The sequence below is a fragment of the Neomonachus schauinslandi genome, chromosome 5, assembly GCF_002201575.2.
Source record: "Neomonachus schauinslandi chromosome 5, ASM220157v2, whole genome shotgun sequence".
Taxonomy (NCBI): domain Eukaryota; kingdom Metazoa; phylum Chordata; class Mammalia; order Carnivora; family Phocidae; genus Neomonachus; species Neomonachus schauinslandi.
This window is the reverse complement of record NC_058407.1, coordinates 147187434-147207229: the sequence shown is the minus strand read 5'-3', so window position 1 is coordinate 147207229 and position 19796 is coordinate 147187434. Positions and strand designations below refer to the sequence as shown.

The window sequence follows — 19796 nt, the reverse complement described above, 5'->3', positions numbered from 1 at the left end:
TACACTGTATTTAAATAAGGAGCAAGCCAGGTCTGTCCCCCAGGCTATAATCTGTGGATTTCCTAGTTTAGACAATAACGGGGCCACTTTTGAACCATCCAATCTCCTTTATTTGGAGGCTACAAGCTGGGTAAGGGCCAGTCTGGGCTCAGAGAACAGAAGGAAACAGTCTGATCTTTGCTTTCTGTATGTATGGATTCTAGAGGAAAGGGGTTCCTCAGTCTGTTTCAAACTAACTTCTCCAAAAATCCCCTGCTGCCAAAGGCCCTCATCACCTGCTGCAACTGGGAACTGAACACTGCTCTCTCAAAGCACAGTCTACAGGAGGGCAAGGTCTCACTCAAGGTCGTGGATCAGTCCATGAGCTCTGGCAGGGAAGGTCCCAGCGGGAAGAAGCCAGGCAGGGTGGGGTGGGAAGGAGACTGAGCACCTGCTGTGTTACAGTGGGCTGCCTCCTCTATGTCACCCCCTCTTTAGGGGGCTGCAGGTCGTTCATGTTTATAGGGATCCACATGGCAAGCCAGTTACTCAACGCAACTCCATGAAGCTACTTGAGAGCAGGTCTACCTCGTCATCCCCCCTTCTTTTTCTAGTCATTTTTATTTCTCTGACGACTACCAGAGTATCTGCACTCAGTAACTCTTATAGGGAGGTGGGGAGAGTGTGTCTGGGCCCTGGAATCTCAGAGCTGGCTACTGAAACCCAGTTTTTTTTTTTTTTTAAAGATTTATTTGAGAGAGACACAGCGAGAGAGGGAACACAAGCAGGGGGAGTGGGAGAGGGAGAAGCAGGCTTCCCGTGGAGCAGGGAGCCTGATGCGGGGCTCCATCCCAGGACCCTGGGATCATGACCCGAGCCGAAGGCAGATGCTTAACGAATGAGCCACCCAGGCACCCCCTTAAACCCAAATCTGATGCTTCCTAGCTGTGTGAGCTTGGGCAAGTTGCTTGGCTTCTCTGAGCCTCAGTCTCATCTGTAAATAATACCCACAGAGGAGGACAGTGATGATATCCAATAGCCATTGACTGATGGGCCAGGGACTGTGCACAAGGTGGCATCAGGATTATTCCCTGAGGAACCATCTGTTGTGACCTTCACTCATTGTCTGGATTTCTGAGCCCAACTGACACCCTTGCTACAGCTCACCCTTGGGACTTGTGCAGCTCTGAAATTCTTCACGAGGAATGCAAATGGGTTCATTACCACCCTTCCCTCACAAGCTGTGGGCGTCTGGCCAAGGAGGCCTTGCTGAATTCCCCAGCATGAGGGCCTGGTGTGGTGAAGAGCCTGAGCTCTGGAATCTCGGCTCTACCAACTCATCAGCTGTGTGACCCAGAGCAAGTCAATACACCTCTCTGGGCTTAGTTTTCAGGGCACCATCGAAAGGCTGGTAGGTGAAGATCATTATAGCCATAACTCTTTAAGAGCCATAATGACAAATAAATGGGATCTCTCATGAGCCACTGACCCCAGGGTCTGACACAGAATGAGGAATGGCAATGGATTAATAAAAGCCTGTGGAACGAAAGAATCCCTTAATGGAATATCCTGGGACTGTGCCATAGAACTCCCCACACAAAATGTCCATCGAGGGCCCCATAAGGGTATCAGCCTCTTCAGAACAAGACAAGGTACAGAAATGGAAGTTTACAGTCTCCACAGATGACCACTCTCCCCTGTCTTTGTAGTTACGGGAACTAATACTTTCAGCTTAAGCTCATTTGTAGTGAGTTTCTGAGATTCTGCAAACCAGAGTCCCTCGTGACACACGATCTTCTGAGACCTTTAGAGACTCAGACGGGTAGCACTCTGCGTGCTTTCAGGGGCCCTGACAGCTTACTAGATGCCTTTACCCCATTTTGCCATTTAGCTACTAACTTATTTTCTACTAAAGGAGCGGGAACAGTAGCGTGCTTACAAACATGGATTTTAGCCAAAGAAACCTGGGACCAAGACCTGTCTGAGCTTGAAGGCTGTCCTCCCAACAACATGCTTCCAACAGCTGGAGTGTAGGGCTCAGGCCTGCATTCAAATGCCAGCTATGAGACCTGACTGTGCCATCTTGGGCCAGTCCTTCCCTCCGTCTAGGCCCAAAGTTCTCCTCTAGGAAGTGGGAACACAGACACGTCCCACCTCTCTCAGAGGTGCTGATTCAATAAGCTCCATGTGTAAAATGCTAGGGAAAAGGCCTGACACACTTAGAAGGAGCCCCAGGTGACGCAGATGAATCTAAAACGGGGGCTTAGGTTAGGGAACGGCCTGGGAGGAGACAGTATTGCAGGACTGGAGCTAACGGGTGATTAGGTCTATCTTTGCTTTACTAATTAAAGGAAAAAAAAAAGAAAAAGAAAACCAAAGTGGAATTGTAAACATTTTTCAGACAAGCCACATCTCTTTAAATGGATCAAAAAACATCCTGTCAGGGGCGTTCCCTGTCGTGAGGAATCCATGGAAAATGGCTGTGGTTCAGTACAGTAAGTGTTCACTGGGCATTCATTATTTCCCAGCACTGTGCTTCATGGAGGGACCAAAGGGGAAGAGGCAGGGTTCCTGCCTCCTGGACATTCACATTCAAAGGAGCGAGAAACACACGTCCACACGTCAAGTCAGCACAAGGCCCTGGCTTCCACTATGGAAGGAAGCGTGTGTGGTGACAGGAATCAAGACAGGGACGCACATTGCCATCTGATGCCAGTGGTAATGGGGTGTCAGGAGCCAAAGGAGACTCAGTGAATCCAGAGACATAGCCAAGGTCTGCACTCAGGAGGGGGGTTAAAAACTGCAAGACTTTGTGGTTACAGCCTGCCCCCTCCCTGATTCACATGATCTGGGTCTAAGAACCGGGCACCATCACTCACTAAGTATGGGGCCCCAGCCAAGTTCATTAGCCTCTCCAAGCCTCAGTTTCTTAATCTAAAATGTGCCTAAACACAGCAACTACTCTCTTAGGGAGAATAATAAGAATTAATAGCAGACAGAAAGTGCTCAATAAATGCTGACCATCATGACTAGTGATATCCGTTCCTGAGCCTTCACGTCCTGACATAATACCTCTTCACATAGCATATCCCTTCTCTGCATGCACCACTCTTCCGTAATACTTTGGGGTGGAAAACACGAAAGAAGGGATTCGAGATCTGGGTAAGAAGGTCTGAACGTCATCAAATGCAGTGCTGCCACATGTGGAGAATGCATGAGGCAGCTACTAAGCGGCTCTGGAAAGGAAGGAAGTGGGGGATTGGGGAAGAAAATCAGAATTTGATGCACCATCAAAACCGTAGTGAGTTTACCACTGTTCCCTCTAGGACCCTCCGGCCTGGAGTCAAGACAGCCTCACACCCAGAAATGGGCGGGAGGGACACATGGACAGGGCTCCAGGAGAGCTCTCTGGTTCTGGCCAAAGAGCAGGAAAGCGGCACGAATGGCGGGTACAGCGGTGGGGGAAGGGGAGCGGGTCTCTCTCTCTCTCCTCTCTGGTCTCTCGTGCCTCAGTCTGCAGCCGTCCTCAGCACCCAGGAGTCCAAGAGAGGCTGTGGTAAGAGGAAAAACTGCCCCCCAAAGATGTCCATGTGCTAATCCCTGTGACTCATAGGACAAGAAGGACTTTGCAGATGGGATTCATTTCGATATTTGGGTTGAGGAGATGACCCCAGATTTTCTGGAGAGGCCCACGGTGGTCACAAGGGTCCTTGTAAGAGGGAGGCAGGAGGGCAGAGTCACAGAGCAGACGACAGAAGTGGTGCAAGGAGGGGCCCCAATGTGACGGCTCCAGAAGCTGGAAGGGGCGAGGAAACAGATTCTGCCCAGCAGCCCCAGGGAGGAGCCAGCCCTCCAGACACCTTGACTTGAGTGTCCTGAGGCTGATCTTGGACTTCTGGCCTCCAGGACTGCAAGAGGGCAGATCTGTGGGTTTGCGGTCATTAGTTCCAGCAGACACGGGAAGCTCACACAGGGGGGAGTCTTCCTCTCACCTAAGAAGAGCTGTGTGGTCCCAAGACCATGGGGTAAACGCCCGGTGCTCTTTCCTCTCTGTGTCCCCTCCCCTCGGCTCTGGACACAGGAGTGGCCGCGGGGAGTCTGTTAACCTTGACCGCAAAGTTAACTCAAAATCAATTACAGATCTAAATGTAAAATTATAAAACTTTGAGAAGGAAACCTAAGAGAAGAATCTTTGTGACCCTGGTTTAGGCAAAGAGTTCTTAGGATACCAAAAGCATAATGGAAGAAACCGAGAAGCTGGATTTCATCAAAATTAAAAAGATTTGTTACACACAAGACCCTGTTGAGAAGTATGAAAAGACAAGCTACAGACTGGGAGGCATTATGTACAAATTACCAGGGGTTTACACACAGAATATATTAAGAACCATCAAAACTTAACAGAAAAAAAACCCCAAAACGCCTAATTTTTAAAAATGGGCCCAAGACTTGAAGAGACCTTCCCCAGAGAAAAGATACTGAAGCAAGAGTCGCACATGAAAAGATGCTCGCTATCACTGGCCGGTAGGGAGATGCCCGCTGACACCACGGTAAGACCTACACACCCTTTAGAACGGCCGAGATGAACACTACGACAGGAGCACCTGAAACTCTCAGCCGCCCGGGAACCCAGGCTGCTGGTTTCTTACGCTGACGGAGCCAGCTGTCCCCCTCTTCAGTATTTACCCCAAAGAAATGAGAGCTGTAGTCCACATAAAAAGCACACGCATGTTTACATTAGCTCGAAACTGTCAGCAGCTGGGACTAACGCACGCGTCTCGTGAGGGGATCACGTGCGGCATGCCCGCGTAATGGAATGAATGCCCCTCACGCTGCTATGCCCAACTTGCACGCATCTCAAAGGAATGAAGCCAGTCTCCAGAGGTTACTGTGTGAGTCCACATGGAGGACATGTGGCTACAGCCGTAGTGATGGAGAAGAGAGCGGCGGTCGCCAGGGCTTAGGGCTAGGGAGAGTGTGTGACCATGAAGGGACAGCACGAGGGAGAGTTTTGGGGTGATGCAACTGTCTATATCCTCAATATGACGGTGCTGGGAGCTCAAATCTACACGTGCATGAAAATTCACAGACCTCGACTCCAAACAAAAAAAAGGTACTTTTACTGTATGCTAATTTTAAAAAGAGGGTTTATGGTTTGTTTTTTTGCAAAATCAAGGCAAGCAGGACTCTAGTCAGAACATTAAAGGTCCTAACGTGGCCCTCCCTGGAGTACAGTGGAGTGAGCCGCCTACTGGTTCATGGACGGCCGGGGAGATCATCCCTGGCCTCCCTCTACCCTTCGCCCTATAATCTCACAGGTGCGACCTTGACCCCCACCCCACTCCCCTGCTCACGCACTTCCACCTCCTACCTAGAACAAGTTACTTGTCTGTGCTAGTTGCAAAAATGGCCCCGATTATCCACCACTCTCTGCCTTGTCCTTAGCCCTGCAACTCTGCGGGCCCTTCCTGCTCTGACCCTGGCCTCCACGTGGGGAACGCCAAGGCGGAAGGGAGGTTAGCAGACAGGATGCAGTCAGGTCTTGGAATGTGCCACGGGGGCTGGGCTTTCCCTGTTCTCGCTCTGCCGCACACACCCTGGCAACCTCCCCGGCCCCTGCTGCCCCATTATTCCCAGGCAAGGCCATCCTGGACCAGCCACCAGCCAGCGGATGCCCAGACGCGGAAGTTGGCCTCCTAGTCCATGGCCCAGGCCGCCGTGATTACTGAGTGCCACCAGGGGACCGTGGGGGCTTGCCGCCCAGTACTGACGTGGCAGTCTATACTGGACACCTCACCCCACAGTCTCCATTCCCAGTTATCCCCACAGATCTCAGCTAACCAGTGCGGGCGGGAGTGCGGTGCGCTGGCCCACTGAGAAGACAGTGACAGCAGATGGACCACACTTTGTGCGACAGGACAACTGGGGAGGGGGGCAGAGAGCCGCCAACTTCCTGTGGGCTGCAGTCTCACCTCCTCAGTGTCAGAGAACTTTTATTACTTGTTATTTCTTTATTCACCCTAAAATAGGATGGAGGTTACTATGCCCAAAATAACCTAATCTGCTTCCCTGGCTCCACACTGAATTTTCAGATGCTCCAATGTTTAAAAATAAAAGACAGGAAGTAGGACAGGCAACTGTAATACTATCTAAGCTGCCAACTGAAATCATTTTGGGACTGAAGTGAGAGTCTGAACAAAGGATTAAGTGAAATGCGACCAGAGCTAAAATAAGTCCCCTTGGAGAAGCTCCTACTGGGTGACACTGCATGGCATCCTCTTGCCAAACCTGCGAGGCCCATGCTACTGGCCCCATTTTACAGATGGGGAAACTGAGGCACAGAGCGGTCAAGGGCACAAGCCCACTAGGTGGTACAGGTCTTGTGACCTGTGACATGTGACCCAAGGTCTTTCTCTTTCAGTGAGGTACCAAACTGCGGTTGTTCATCCTGTGAGTGTGGGCTTATCCATTATAAGTAAATCTGACCGTCCATCAAACACAACAGCTTACTGGAGTGAAAAGAAGGTCTGCTGTACTGGGGGAATATAGCACCCGGCAGCCTGGTCACAGGGACGCCAACTTCACGCTGACAGGAACACAGAGCCTCAGCCTCCCAGATCAACTTGACTGATACCCGGAAAGAAAGGGAGTGACTGTGGCGGCAAGACTCATGAAGACTCCTGTCCCCCCACATCCTCAGTGAATGTGCTTGCTGGGTGTTCCTCTGAAAGCCCCGGAGCTCCAAGGTCTGCGCACATGAGCTGTGTAGACTCCTCCAACAGCTGATGCAGCGATGAGTTTTCTAGTAGCCACAGCCAAGTGCTTACCATGCACCCGGCATTTAGTGCTTCAGCCCTGTCTTGTTCTCTCTCTGAATCAGCCCTCTGAAGGAGGACCCACTGTCAGTCCCATTTTACAGATGGGGAACTTGAGGCACAGAGTCCTTAAAACGTCTAATGCAAGATCACTGAACTGGTAAGTGGCCGGGCCTCTAGGCCTGTGGGACTGCAGCCCTTTCTCTTAACGACGATGCCACTCTGCGCCTACTTTCAATGTGAAAATCCTAAAATAAGCTGCATCCCAAACTCCAACAGAATGCCTTGTTTCCTGTTGCATTAGTAATTTCTCAACCTGCCTTCCCAGAACGAGCTAGTGAGAAAAATATCCACGACGCTACCACAGCAAGGTCTCTTGTGTGAAAAAGAGCAACTGAAACAAGGAATTCGATTTTTCCTCCGTCCATGAGCTGTCTTTTCTTCTGAGTGAGGCTTGCTAAGCCAGCTTGTGTGCTCAGAGGACAGTGTTCCTGGGGCCGAAGCAGGACGTAGGTTCTCCTTTCCAGTCCAGGTGAACACCCCGGGTACATTAGATTGATGAAGGACAGGAAGGGGCCGTGGCCCACGAGCAGCCCAGGGAGGAAGGAGATGGCTGGGAAGTGGGTGGTGGTCAGGTAGCTAAGACTGCTTTTCTCACCTGGGTTGGAGCCCTCCTTAGTGCTTTAACCCCTCTGGGACCCATCTCCAGGCCTTTCTGCAACATTTACGTGGGGAGTTAACCCCAAAGAGGGGGAGATGGGTAGGACCTGGGGCAGCACCCCCCAGGGGCCCTGTCACAGATGCGTGCCATGTGACCACAGCGGGAGCTGGTTTAAAGCCAGGGCCTGGGGCGCCTGGGTGGCTCAGTGGGTTAAGCGACTGCCTTCGGCTCAGGTCATGATCCTGGAGTCCCGGGATCGAGTCCCGCATCGGGCTCCCTGCTCGGCAGGGAGTCTGCTTCTCCCTCTGACCCTCCTCCCTCTCATGCTCTCTGTATCTCATTCTGTCTCAAATAAATAAATAAAATCTTTTAAATAAATAAATAAATAAATAAATAAATAAATAAATAAATAAATAAATAAATAAATAAAGCCAGGGGCCTGGAGCCCACACCACACACCCTCCAGAGAGGAGGTGGGGCTGACAGAGCCCAGGCTGCCCTTCCTGGGGACACTAGGACCCGTAGTGGGAAACTCGGAAATCACCGGTCATGAAGAGATTGATGACCGTATTATATGCTTCATTGTGACCTAATGGTGACCAGGAGTAGAGACCGCAGAGCCACGTGAACCCAGCTCATGTCCCAGCTGCAAGACCATGGTTGGGTCCCGTCACGGGTGGGGGCTCAGTCTCCCTGTCTGACAGGAGGGTGCAGGAACGCCAACGGCAGAGGGGACATGAGAGCACTTAATGTCAGAAGACCTCCTGGCCTCACGCCTGCTTTCTTCTTGGCCGGGGAGCCACAGAGCTTTGCCACGGGTTTTCTAAGAGTCAACGACAGAGCAGCTTCTCGGGCGGGATCAGGGCCCGCAGTGTTGGCGCTCCTCACACCAGGGGGCCAGGACACTCTCTGTTGCGAGGGGCTGTCCTGCGCACTCTAGCAGGTTTAGCAGCACCCCTGACCTGTACCCCACGAGATTCTAGTAGCATGCCCCCCCGCCTTGTGACAGCCCAAAATGTCTCCCTTCATTGCCAAAATGTCTCCCTTCATTGTCCCTGGGGTTGGGAGGCACAGAGGCCCCAGCTGAGAACCCTGGAGCCCGGGGCACAAGGAAACCCAGCAGGGCTCAGGAGGGCAGGGCACCGAGCAGCGGAAACCTAGCAAACCTAGTGACACCAACAGAAACAAGAGAGGGGCCAACCCCGACTACTCTGCGTGAAACCCCTTGAGGCAAGTTTTACTTGTGACCAAGAGCTATTTCTTGAACTTAGCAGGTGAAAATATCAGACTTCCTTTTCAACCCTCATAACCTGTGACCAATTCCCCAGAAAGACCCAACTGCCCTCCTGCGACCCTCCGTTCTTGGTGAGCTTCTAGAAAGAAAACCCCATTACGACTGGCTGTGTTCGTTTTCCACAGGTCAACAGGCCCTGCCCGAGAGGCTCGCAGTGATGACGAGAAGCAGAAAGAACTGCCAAAGAGAAGAGGGGGACGACTCAGGCAGGCGGGCTGCCCGCCAGAGTCAGACACACGGCCGGTCGCAGAGCCCTCCCTGGGGGTCCAGAACCTGCCACACAGGGAGAGGGCGGGGCTGACGGGCTGCACCTGGATGCTGAGCAGGCACCTCCTGCCTGTGCACTGTGTCGCCGAGGGGACCTCCGTCAGGACGGCGGGGGCTGCCGTGTCCTGAGGGCTGGCTGTCGAGCGACCCTGGTCAGTATGTGGTCCTCATTGTCCCCTGGGATCGAAGGGGTGACCGCCTCCTTCCACACTGCATCTCTTCCTGTGCTCAACAGCTTCGTCTAACACAGGTCCTGTTGGCCCTGGAAGCCTTTTGATAAACAACGGGCTGTACGCAGCCCCCACCCAAATTAGTTGACAGCTAATTCTAAATTCAGATTTTATACTGAGAGAAGGGATTCTGCCCTCTGGAGAATTTGAAGATCTGGCCACCTGCAGATCCACATACTAATAACCGCCCAGGGAGAGCAGCGGCTGACCCTCTCAGAGGGGACCCACACCCCTCCCTTGAGGTCACACCTCAAGGGCGTTCTCACTTAAGTGACCTGCCTGGACCTACAGGCATCTGAATTTGCCACCATCCCCCAGTCGGTAGGGGTAAATTTGGGGACGTTCGTTCTCCTGCTCTCCGGTTGGGGGGAAGGTGCCATCAAGAAGCAAGATGCTTAAAATAAAATAAAATAAAATAAAATATAAAAAAAAAAGAGTAAGAAGCAAGATGCTGAGAGATCACAGAAACAAGTCAGGGGGGGCCGCCCACCCATTACGGGTGTCCGTCCCGGCGGCACACTGCCTCCACCCCCAAACAACACACCTGGGGAATAATGATGGGGCAGCTGTGGAGGTGAAAACAGTGACAAAGGCTGAGGTGGGAAAGACTTTCTCCTCCATACAAGCCTGCTCGGGGTCCCCTGTGAACTTGGGGTGGGGGGCACATTTGTGCTTTGCCCCCACTGCGCTGGTGCTTTGTTGGGATGCAGCAGAAAAGGGGCCAAAGATTCCGCGAGCCCCAGTGGCCTCTACGTAGGTTATTCCAGCAGCAAAGGGCATGGCTCCTGAAGAGGGGCTCCCGTCACTGAATTTCCAGGCGGAAGCTGTGATCTACATGTGAAGTGCTCTGCATCAGAAGCAACTGCCCCCTTGTGCGGGACCATCGCAAAGGGCCCTCCTCAGCCCCAGACCGCCGCCAGTTCCAGAGCCCAGCCCCCGCAGAGAGAGGCCTGTCGGAGGTGCCGCGTCTCCCCACAGGCTGTGGAGCTGGACCCCGGCCCCACCCGGAGGCGTGACAGGCGGGCTGGGCGGGGGCAGGTGCCGCTTCCCCTTTGCTGCCCTGGATGGCGCGTTTGCCCCACTCTCCCCGGCGAGGGTGACGGGGATGCCACCCCAGCTGTGCCGCACCACCTGCTCCGTGGGTCCGCAGCCAACTTGGCAGCCAACGAAGAGGACAGCTTGCTATCCTTCCTGCTCTGGGACTCGGGGCTCATTTTGCAGCTCCCGCGTGCAGAGGGAGGCTTCTCTGGGCAACACGACCCTGACCCAGCTTTGTGCCTCCCTCTCCTGCTGCTTTGCTGGCCCCACAGGGCCTGCCCCGTCCTCCACGTCCATCCCTCGCTGTCACCGCCTCTCCTCTCCTGCTTCGCTGGGCACCCTTCTCCACGTCTGCGGTGACCAGTGCCAAGTTTGTGTCAGGAGACTGTCTCCCAAGGAGGATTCCCCAATTCCTGCAGGAGAGGACTCTCTAGGGTTTGATTTCCCAAATCACAGCTTGTTCCTCAAACATTCCTGACATTCTCTGTGCTGTTTATTACTTTGGAAATCTAAAAAGATTGGTTCCCTAAATAAGACACGGGAAGTTTGGTGGTTTTTATAAAGAACTGCAGCCTCGCGTGAACACCCCAACGCTGGACCCCACCAGTGCGCACTACTGGATACTGTTCCTGTAAGAACATGGCCCGCCGATGCCCCCACCAAGGTCGGCAGCACCACACAGGACTGGGGGTCGAAGTCTCTCACTGTGCTTCCAAAACTTACTTCTGAGAAGACCATTCACATCAAGTATACTGTGCGCATAAGGTTATTAGTATTTATTTTATTTGCAAGAATGACTCATTGTTTGCAGCAGACGGAGCCATGGACACACACTTAAAAGGTGGCGGCAGCTAAAAGCAAGCCTGACTAATTTGATCGTGACCATCTCTCTCCTACCAGTTCCTGCCTTGGTTCCTGGAAATGTCGACCTTCACCACCTGTGTGTGTCAGCCCTTCCTGGTTTTCTGTCGCCTCCTCACTGTGGATTCCTTCACACGCGATGTTGATTATGGCACTTGAAATTTCCAGAAGAGAACTGCAATGCTTTCTCCCGATTTCTTGATGGATTTTTCTTGAGATGTGAATATGCAGGTTTCCTGAGAGATGCCAGGAAGGAGTTTCCAGTTGATGCGAGGCTCAGCAAGTGCAGTCCTTGGAGACACTCATCCCTCCCTCTTACCTGGCTCCCAACTCACCTTCAGGACCCCACAGAGACCAGCTTCTAAACCCAGCGCCTGGTTTTCCCCTCATCTGCTCCCACATGGGCTTCTCTTCTGTCCCCTTGGCCACATCATTTGCCCAGACATTCATCCTCAAACACTGGTCATCATCTGGTCCAGGCCCCACTGTTTCTCTGGGTTACCATGAAAGCACCCTGCCATCCCTCACTGCTCCACTCCCTGCCACCCCAGCTGCCGGCATGGTCTTCCGAAAGCACAGACCTGAGCCCAAAGGCCTGCACAGGCACCCCTTCCAGAAACCCGGACAGAAACTCCCTCGAGGCCTTCCACCCCAGGTCCCAGCCTTGCTTTCCGTGGCATCCTGACTGCAGGAGCCAACCCCCTGTTCTCTAGGTACAGCGAAAAGAACCTCTTCCCCTTCTGCGCCTATCAAAATTCTGCATATCAAAGTGGCATGAGGGTGGGGTTTAGCGACATCTGTCAAAATTTTTAAATGCACCTGCCCTCTGAGCCAGAATGGCTTCTAAAAATCAATCCTACAGACCTCTGTGCTGAAATGTATACCTACTGCAACATTCCCGACAACACTGTTGGAGGAAGAAAAGTCTGGAAACCTCTGAAATGTTCCAAGAGAGCAAGGGCGGAATAAATTATCAAACAGGCCCTGCAGTGGATACTATGTGGCTTTCGCCAGGAATGAGCCAGCTTTAGTCAATGAAAAAGACAAACTACAGGACACTGCGTAGAATCTGGCTCCAATTTACGTAAGCATTAGCAATTTTTACAAGATTACAAAAGCAGCTTGACGCTGATCACGGGAGGGAGGGGTGGTCCGCATAATACTCAGTCGAGTGACGTTTACTTCTTAATCTCTTATCTTTCTGTAGCTTTTCATTTTTTTTTTTTTTAATATCTTAAGTTTATCACTTCCTCCAAAACGTCTGCTCCCCAGACTCTCCTTCCCCCGTGCTTCCTTTCTGCTGGTAAAAATAGTTCCACAAGTACATGCTTACTATGCGCCAGGCGCTGTTCTAAGGGCCTGACACATACGCGCTCATGGCGCCCTCAGGCACCCACCACGAGGTGGAGCTACGAATACCTCCATTGTACAGATGAAGACACTGAGGCCCGGGAGAGCTTGTGACTTGCTCAAGACCACACAGCCCATCAGTGGCAGAGCTGGGATACAAACCGGGCAGTGTGACACATGATGAGACATGCTGCAAGCTCCTATTGAATGAACGAATGAAAGACACGTGGCCTGGTAATATCATGCCCCATACATGCCCCCGAGGCCAGGTCCATGTCTTAGTCATCTGTATAATACCCCTGCCAACCTCTCTGCTAGCCCAGGGGCCTATACAGAGGAAGGCACTCAGTAAACGTGTGTTGACTTGAATACAGAGATGGTCTACACGGAGTAGACTTGGGGCATCTCTCCATCTGCCTGGCCCGGCAGGATGCTGGGCGTGTCATCCAGCACTCTCATACCTGACAGCCCATCCTCAAACACACCGGGGTCCACTCACTCCTCACCTGCCCTTCTCATCACCTTGGCCAAGACACCAACTCTTCCCACCCAGACCCTATGAAAACCTCGCCACCTACCCCTCTCCAATTTTATTCTCTCTCCCGCATCTAGAGTGAAATTTTAAAAATGCAAACCAGGTCATTATCGCACCCCTGCTCTAAACCCTTCAGTGGCTTCCCAACTCACTGAGAATAAAGCTCAAAGTCACTGTTAGGGCCTCCAAGGCCCCATACGGTCTGGCTCTATTGAGCTCTCCAGCCTCATTCCCTTGCTCTCTCTGTTCTGGCCACTCTGGCCTTAATCTGCCCCAGGGCCTTTGTACTTCCCTCTAACTGCACACCCTCCCCCCAGAAATTTGTAAGATCTTCCCTCAGAGAGGCCCCTGAGGTCCTGATCATCTGATGGAAAACGTCACTGTGTAAATCTAAGTTCTGACTCTGCATTAACTGTCTTCAAAGACCTTATTACTTGACAGCCTATATGTCTGTTTTTCAACTCCCTTACTCCATAAAAGCAGAGGTGTTTTCTTTTTTTTAATCTTTTTTTCTGTTTTGCTCTCTGCTAATAACCCCAGTGCTTGCTGAGTACTTAGTAGGTGCTCTGTTTCAGTGACCATATGAAAATGTTTGCTGAATGCAGGCTCCTTCGACAGGGACATTCCATGTGTCCACCTAGCAGAGTGTCTGTTCTGGAGGTGTTCCAGAGTCCCCCATTTTCTCTGGAACTCATTAAAGCTGTACCATCCTCTTCCTCCTCCCTTTTCTGCTTCCTCTGTGAACCTGACCTCACCCCATTCCCCACCAAGCAGAAAGAGATGGCAGAGGTGGAACACGATTACTGCGTGGTGGGATGCCTGGGGGACACGGAGGTTACCTGAGTATCAGAGAAGAGGAGCTGGTGCCCCTGTCACTTTCAAATGGAGGGACTCATTCCCGTCCCCTGGGGCCAGCACCCTGGGACGAGCACTTCCTTCACATCCCTTGGCAGGAGCCCTGGAAGGAGCCTGGCTGGGCTGGAGGGGATCAGATGGCACTGAACCATCGCCTCTCCAGGAGAGCAACAGGGCAGCAGGTCCCCCAGGGCAGAGGCCCCTGACAATGAGCTCCCAAGCGATGGGGTGCTTTCCTGGGGGAGAGGCCTGACCCCTACAGAAGGGCACTGCAACTTGGACCCAGGCTGACCTCTCCTACTCCCTGAAGATCCAGAGCTCAGCTGCTGCCCCTGGTTACCCCAGGGCAGGCCCTAAGTCACTGGAGCGGGAGATCCCCAGTAGGGGAAGGAGGGACGGACAGGCTGGCCTTAGGAATAATTCAGATGGACTGTGGGCAAATCACTTACATTTTCTGGGCCTCCAGTTTTTCACTTGTAGGGATAGATGTACGTATGGCTGCATGAAGAGACAAATAGAGAAATGTCCATGGGGATTTTACGAGGATTCTCTCCTCCTCTTTCTCGTGAGTCTCATGATTAGCAGCCATCACGGAGCAGACACTGTGCAGGTTCTCTCACGTGCCCTCACTGAATAGCCCAACAGGTCAGCGGCCCTGGTACGACTCTTCCTGTTTTACCCTTTAGGACACAAGACACAGAGGTCAAATCCTTGCCTGAGGTCGCCATCCTCCGTGGTAGAGCTGAGGACTATCACGGACTCCAAACTCCCTGCCCTTTCTATTTGGCTACCGGGGATCTCAAATTCCTCTGCCTTTCAGGGCCCAGTAGCTGATGTAAATCAGCGAAGACAGCCAAGGGGAGATGCAAGACCAGGTATTTGGGAAGGTGCCAAACTGGGGCATGCTCAACTTGCAAAGTCAAAGCTCTCAACCGGAGACCCAGGGTCTCCCTGGTGGCGCAGGACTGGGGCATTTCCTCCCTGAGCTAAACCCCTGCTCAATGGGAGAACATAGCAGCTCGAAGCTCAGCAAGAAATACATCCAACAGCATTAGGAGTGTAAACAGCAGCAGATGTGGGGCGGGGGGGCAAACACTGACCACATTTTCTGCTGAAAATTCAGTTGGGAATTTGTGCTGTGACCTACATGACCCCAGCCTCCGCCCCCAGCAAATTTTCCTGTCCCCTTCAGGAACAGCAGAACATGACATATTTCCCAAGGATGAATTACTCTGCAGAAAACATTTTAATAATGTGCTTAATGACAGCACAACAAATCATTTAAGCCTTCACCAATTTGTGGTCCAGTTCCGCGGAATGAATTCTTGGATTCCAAGCCTCCCTCATTAACAGGCTTTCAAAAGAGCACCTGACACCCCCCCAGTGTCTGGGGTAACATCTGCCACACACCACGTCTTGGCGCCCACCTTTCCCTGGAATGCCGGGAGGACGCAAACAACACGGGGCCCCGAAGGAGGTGGCTATTGGGGGCCGCTCTTCATCTGCCCACCATTCTGGGGGCAGACTCTGGTCTCCACCTGATACACAGAGTTCAAAATGGAAAAGAAATGGCCTGCTTTCTACCGTCCTGCTTTCTAATTCAGACTGTCGCTGGCATGGCAAGGAAGACAACGGGAGGCGGAGAGATTTGGAGAGCGAATTCAGCTGATTCTTCGACTCTCAAATTTGGGCAGATGGCAGAATACTTGGAAGTCATGATGCCCCTTGCAGAACACAGTGAAATCCGGACACATTAAAGTGAAAAAACAACACAGAAACGTACGTGCAAAAGCAGGTCCTGTTGGATACTGGACTCTAGGCTGCACAAGCCTGAAGGTTTTAAGGAAGACTGATGAAGGAAAATGAGCAAATTCTACCCACTTGCTTCGATTCCCCTGCCCACCTTCCCTCTCCCGCCCAAGATGGAACAGGACCAGCTTTAGAAGTTCACCAGCGGACCAGCCTCGTAGAACACGCGTGGGAGCAGAGTGTGAGGGGAATGAACTGTGAGTAACAGAGAGTCTGGTCCCCCATCCCGCCTAGATGGAGCAGTGGGTAAGAGGCAGGACTGCAAACTCAAGCCTCTAGCGGGGGCCAGGCAGGTAACGCAAGTGAATGTACAAGAAAAACAGCCAGGGAAGGCCTGCTCGGAGTCCAGAAGACTATGGGAGCAGGCGGTCTCAGCGAGGGCAGGCCAGCACTGTTCCACTGCAGCCAAGGGAGGCTGAGGGGGAGGGGCCAAGGTGGGGATTCATCCGCCCCTGCTGCCCTAACACACAGTGATTTCTCACTGTTCTGGAGGCTAGAAGTCTAAGACCAAAGGGCGGGCAAATTGGGTTCCAGGTGAAGGTTCTCTTCCTGGCTTGTAGATGGCTGCCTTTCACTGTGTCCTCTCATGGGGGGAGGGGGGAGAGAGAGAACTCTAGTGCCTCTTCCCCTCTTCTTATAAGGGCACTAACCCCATCATGTCACCCTTATAACTTCCTCTAAACCTAATGACCTCTCTAAAGCCCTACTTTCAAATACGATCAGATTGGGGTTAGGGTTTCAACATAGGAATTTTGGAAGGACACAAGTGTTCAGCCCATAACAGGACATGACCAATTCTGATACCTGATTTTCTTTTTTTGACACCATCTAATAGACAAATAACACAAGCCCACTGTACTGGTCAAATGAAACAGGTCAGAGGGGCCGGCTCAATCCACAGGCTGCAGGTTTGTCCCGAAACATGGGATATGGTGCCAAATAGCCCGGGCTCCCCATGTGCTGGCTGGGTAACCCTGGGGTCAGCAGGTAACCTCTCTGGGCCTCACTCTCCTCAGCACTTTTTTTTTTTTTTTTAAGATTTTATTTATTTATTTGAGAGAGAGAGAATGAGAGACAGAGAGCATGAGAGGGAGGAGGGTCAGAGGGAGAAGCAGACTCCCTGCCGAGCAGGGAGCCCGATGCGGGACTCGATCCCGGGACTCCAGGATCATGACCTGAGCCAAAGGCAGTCGCTTAACCAACTGAGCCACCCAGGCGCCCTCTCCTCAGCACTTTTGAGGGGAAGCTTATCCAATTGCCATGTTACTGGCAAGTTTATAAGGTTCCACCTAATAGGTTCTCAGGAAGACTGGATGAGATCAAGCAGGGGAAACACTCAGCCAGTGCCTATAGTAAGTGCTCAATAAATGGAACGAGGCAGGCGACACCATCCTTACACAAGTTCACTTCTGTTAGTAGCTAAAAGGGGTTTTAGAATCCTAAATTGGCATTTGAAAGAGCTGAGGAAATCTGCCAAGATTTATAAGAATAATTCTGCTTTGTGGGGTTTATTTCCTTAGACAAGAGAGTTTTTTTTAACTAGAAATTTCTTAGGGTGAGCTCTCGAGCACAAGGCCAGGCACACTGTTTTCTGCAGGCACACACAAAGAGGAAATTACCATATGGAGATTCACCCGCATGGGCGCATTTGGCCAATGTTCATCTTCCATTGCCCCAAAATGAACCAATCTGCAAGCTCTGACCTGGAATCCCAACTCACTCAAAAAAGACAGAGGACAGGGCAGCGTAATGTGGACTGCGAGGAAAGCCAGAGGGGAAAAGTGGCTTAATCCCAACTGGAGTCTAGATTAGGGTTTACTCAGAAGTCTGGTGTCGATACAATACTGTGTCATCTGCCACAGTCTCTTACTGAAATTCTTTGTATTTTTTAAAGCCCGTGACATCAAACCCTATGTTCTCTGTGCTAATTAGGCACAAAAGGTTTCTCCCGCAGCTCTGATGAATGGCAACCGGCACGGCCGAGCTCACCCCACACACTGAGATGCTCAGTGAACGTACAATTTCCACCATCCCGCAGGCTGATGTTTGGTAAACACTCAGCCAGAGATGCTGGGGCTGCCCATACCCGGCAGGAAGGACACCAGCTTGCTGTTATCAGTCGTTCCTCCTTCTCAGATTCGGGCAGGCAGCCTTGCTTTGCCTCAGGGTCTTAGGACTGACTCTCTAACTCGGTTTTCATCAGAAAATTTCGCCCAAACTCACAGGACTCAGGGACAGGTTAATTTCCCCAGCCAGGGGGCTGCCTTTAGAAGAATGGGAATTCCCCTTGTGAGCTATTACAGCGCTTTCAAAACAGGGAAGCCAAGGCCCCAGCATCACAAGTAAATGAGAGAAAAATGTAGTTTCCCATCTGGTGCATCCAGGAAAAAAGGTGCCTTTTACCTGAGGCAGAATACAGGCTTTGTCTTCTCACAAAAGCCCTGATACAATGAGAAAAACATAAGCAAGCTGCAAGCAGTAAGAGGGGCAGTCAGGCCAATGTCTGTCTGGTTGGAAGTTCAACCCGGAAATGCTGGGAAGTGTGACCCAAAGGCGCCCCTATGGACACAGGCAGAGTAAGCTTCTGGTCTGAAGTTAGAGCATCACTGGTAATGAGGACAGGCCCCCAAGCCCTTATGTGCCGTTTTCGAGAGGTAGACTACAAAGCAAGTCTTATTTACCCTGAGCCATCACACAGACCCAGACCAGTGCTTCTCAACTATCGAATCCCAATCTCGTTTTTGGGGATCCACAGGTTTTGCCATATGGGGTTTTCCATCTCGTGTCCACATGATGCTAATACTCTAGAAATGATATGATTATGTTCTATAGCATCTGAAGGCTCAGTAAAAACCAAAGTCTGCTCCATCACCTCAGTCCCAATTCCAGGGTATAGATGGGTCAAGCTAGTAACAGACTTAACAGCACAGAGCGGACTCATCAGTGATCAAGTAGTGACACCAAGTGATGACCACCTGCCCCGAAGTGCCACACAGACGCTCCCCAGTAATGGGATCAGAGAAGAGGGGGCACGGAGGCAGCACGGAGACACAGGGGCACCACGCGGGGCAAGCAAAAAGCACGTGCTGCGTACCATTGTGAGCAAAGCCTCAGTGTCAGAAAAACAGCGACATCCACTGTGTTGACAATTCTGAATGGTAGTGATTTTGTAAGTGCTTGACACGTCAACCAACGGCTTTCATTTTCACTTTTATGACATACAAGAACAAGAAATTTATACCTAATTTTAAGTTAGGTCACACTTAAATTATTTTCATATTAATACGACTTAAGTCAGTAGCAGTGGCAGTCTGAGAATGTTTCCTTGCGTCCATTAGCCACTGAGGCAACAGTGACGGACTGATTTGGTTCTGGAACATTCTGTGAGCTGCAGAGAAAATTAACCTCTCCTTTGATCAGAAAGTAGGAAGTACAAACCGCAAAGGCCTGCATTTAGTTGCAAACCTCAGCTCAACCATGCTCATCTGCAGACTCGCGGTCTCGAAGCCCTTTCCGAGGTCTGCAGCATCCCAGCTCATGGCTCCGGGAACACCTGGGCCCCAGCGCGGCGAGGACACACACACACTTCGCTGGCCAACCTCGGGGGAGGGGAAGGACGAAGTGCTGGGCGGAGGGCCCACGGGAACCGTACTTACACAAAGAAGGGCATCAGCTGCATGAGGGTCTCCTTCTTGGGGCTGGCAGCGAACTCGGGGGCCACCTGGATGACCTTGTTCATGACGCTGCGCAGGTAATTCTGGAGCTGCTTCCTCCGCTCCTCCACAAACTTGGCATCCTGAAAAAACATACACACACAGGGATGCTCAGGCGTGTTCTCTTTGCCCATCCAAAAACTGCCCATAGAAGACACAGCAATCCATCACACCAGACAGACAGCTAGTGGACTGAGTAACTGCCACATGCAAATGGCATCTAGGCTTTACGTGGGCCATCCCACTGAAGAACAGGGAAGACGCTCATGATACTCCTACTAAGAGAGGCACAGCGGGTCCCTACAACCACCCACGGTGTGTTCCCACGAATGAATGAAGTCTTACAGCTGTGGCCATTATGTATGCAGCACCTACAAGGAGCCAAGTAT

At 51.7% G+C, this 19796-nt stretch overlaps 1 protein-coding gene across 1 annotated transcript in view; it reads right to left on the bottom strand.

Moving 5' to 3' along the window:
* The window catches only part of SNX29 (sorting nexin 29), a 502531-nt gene that overhangs the window by 33916 nt on the left and 448819 nt on the right, over positions 1 to 19796 (bottom strand). Inside the window, exon 19 of the mRNA XM_021698163.2 lies at positions 19351 to 19490. Coding sequence (XP_021553838.2) covers positions 19351 to 19490 — 140 coding nt within the window. The remainder of the gene's footprint in view (positions 1 to 19350; positions 19491 to 19796) is intronic.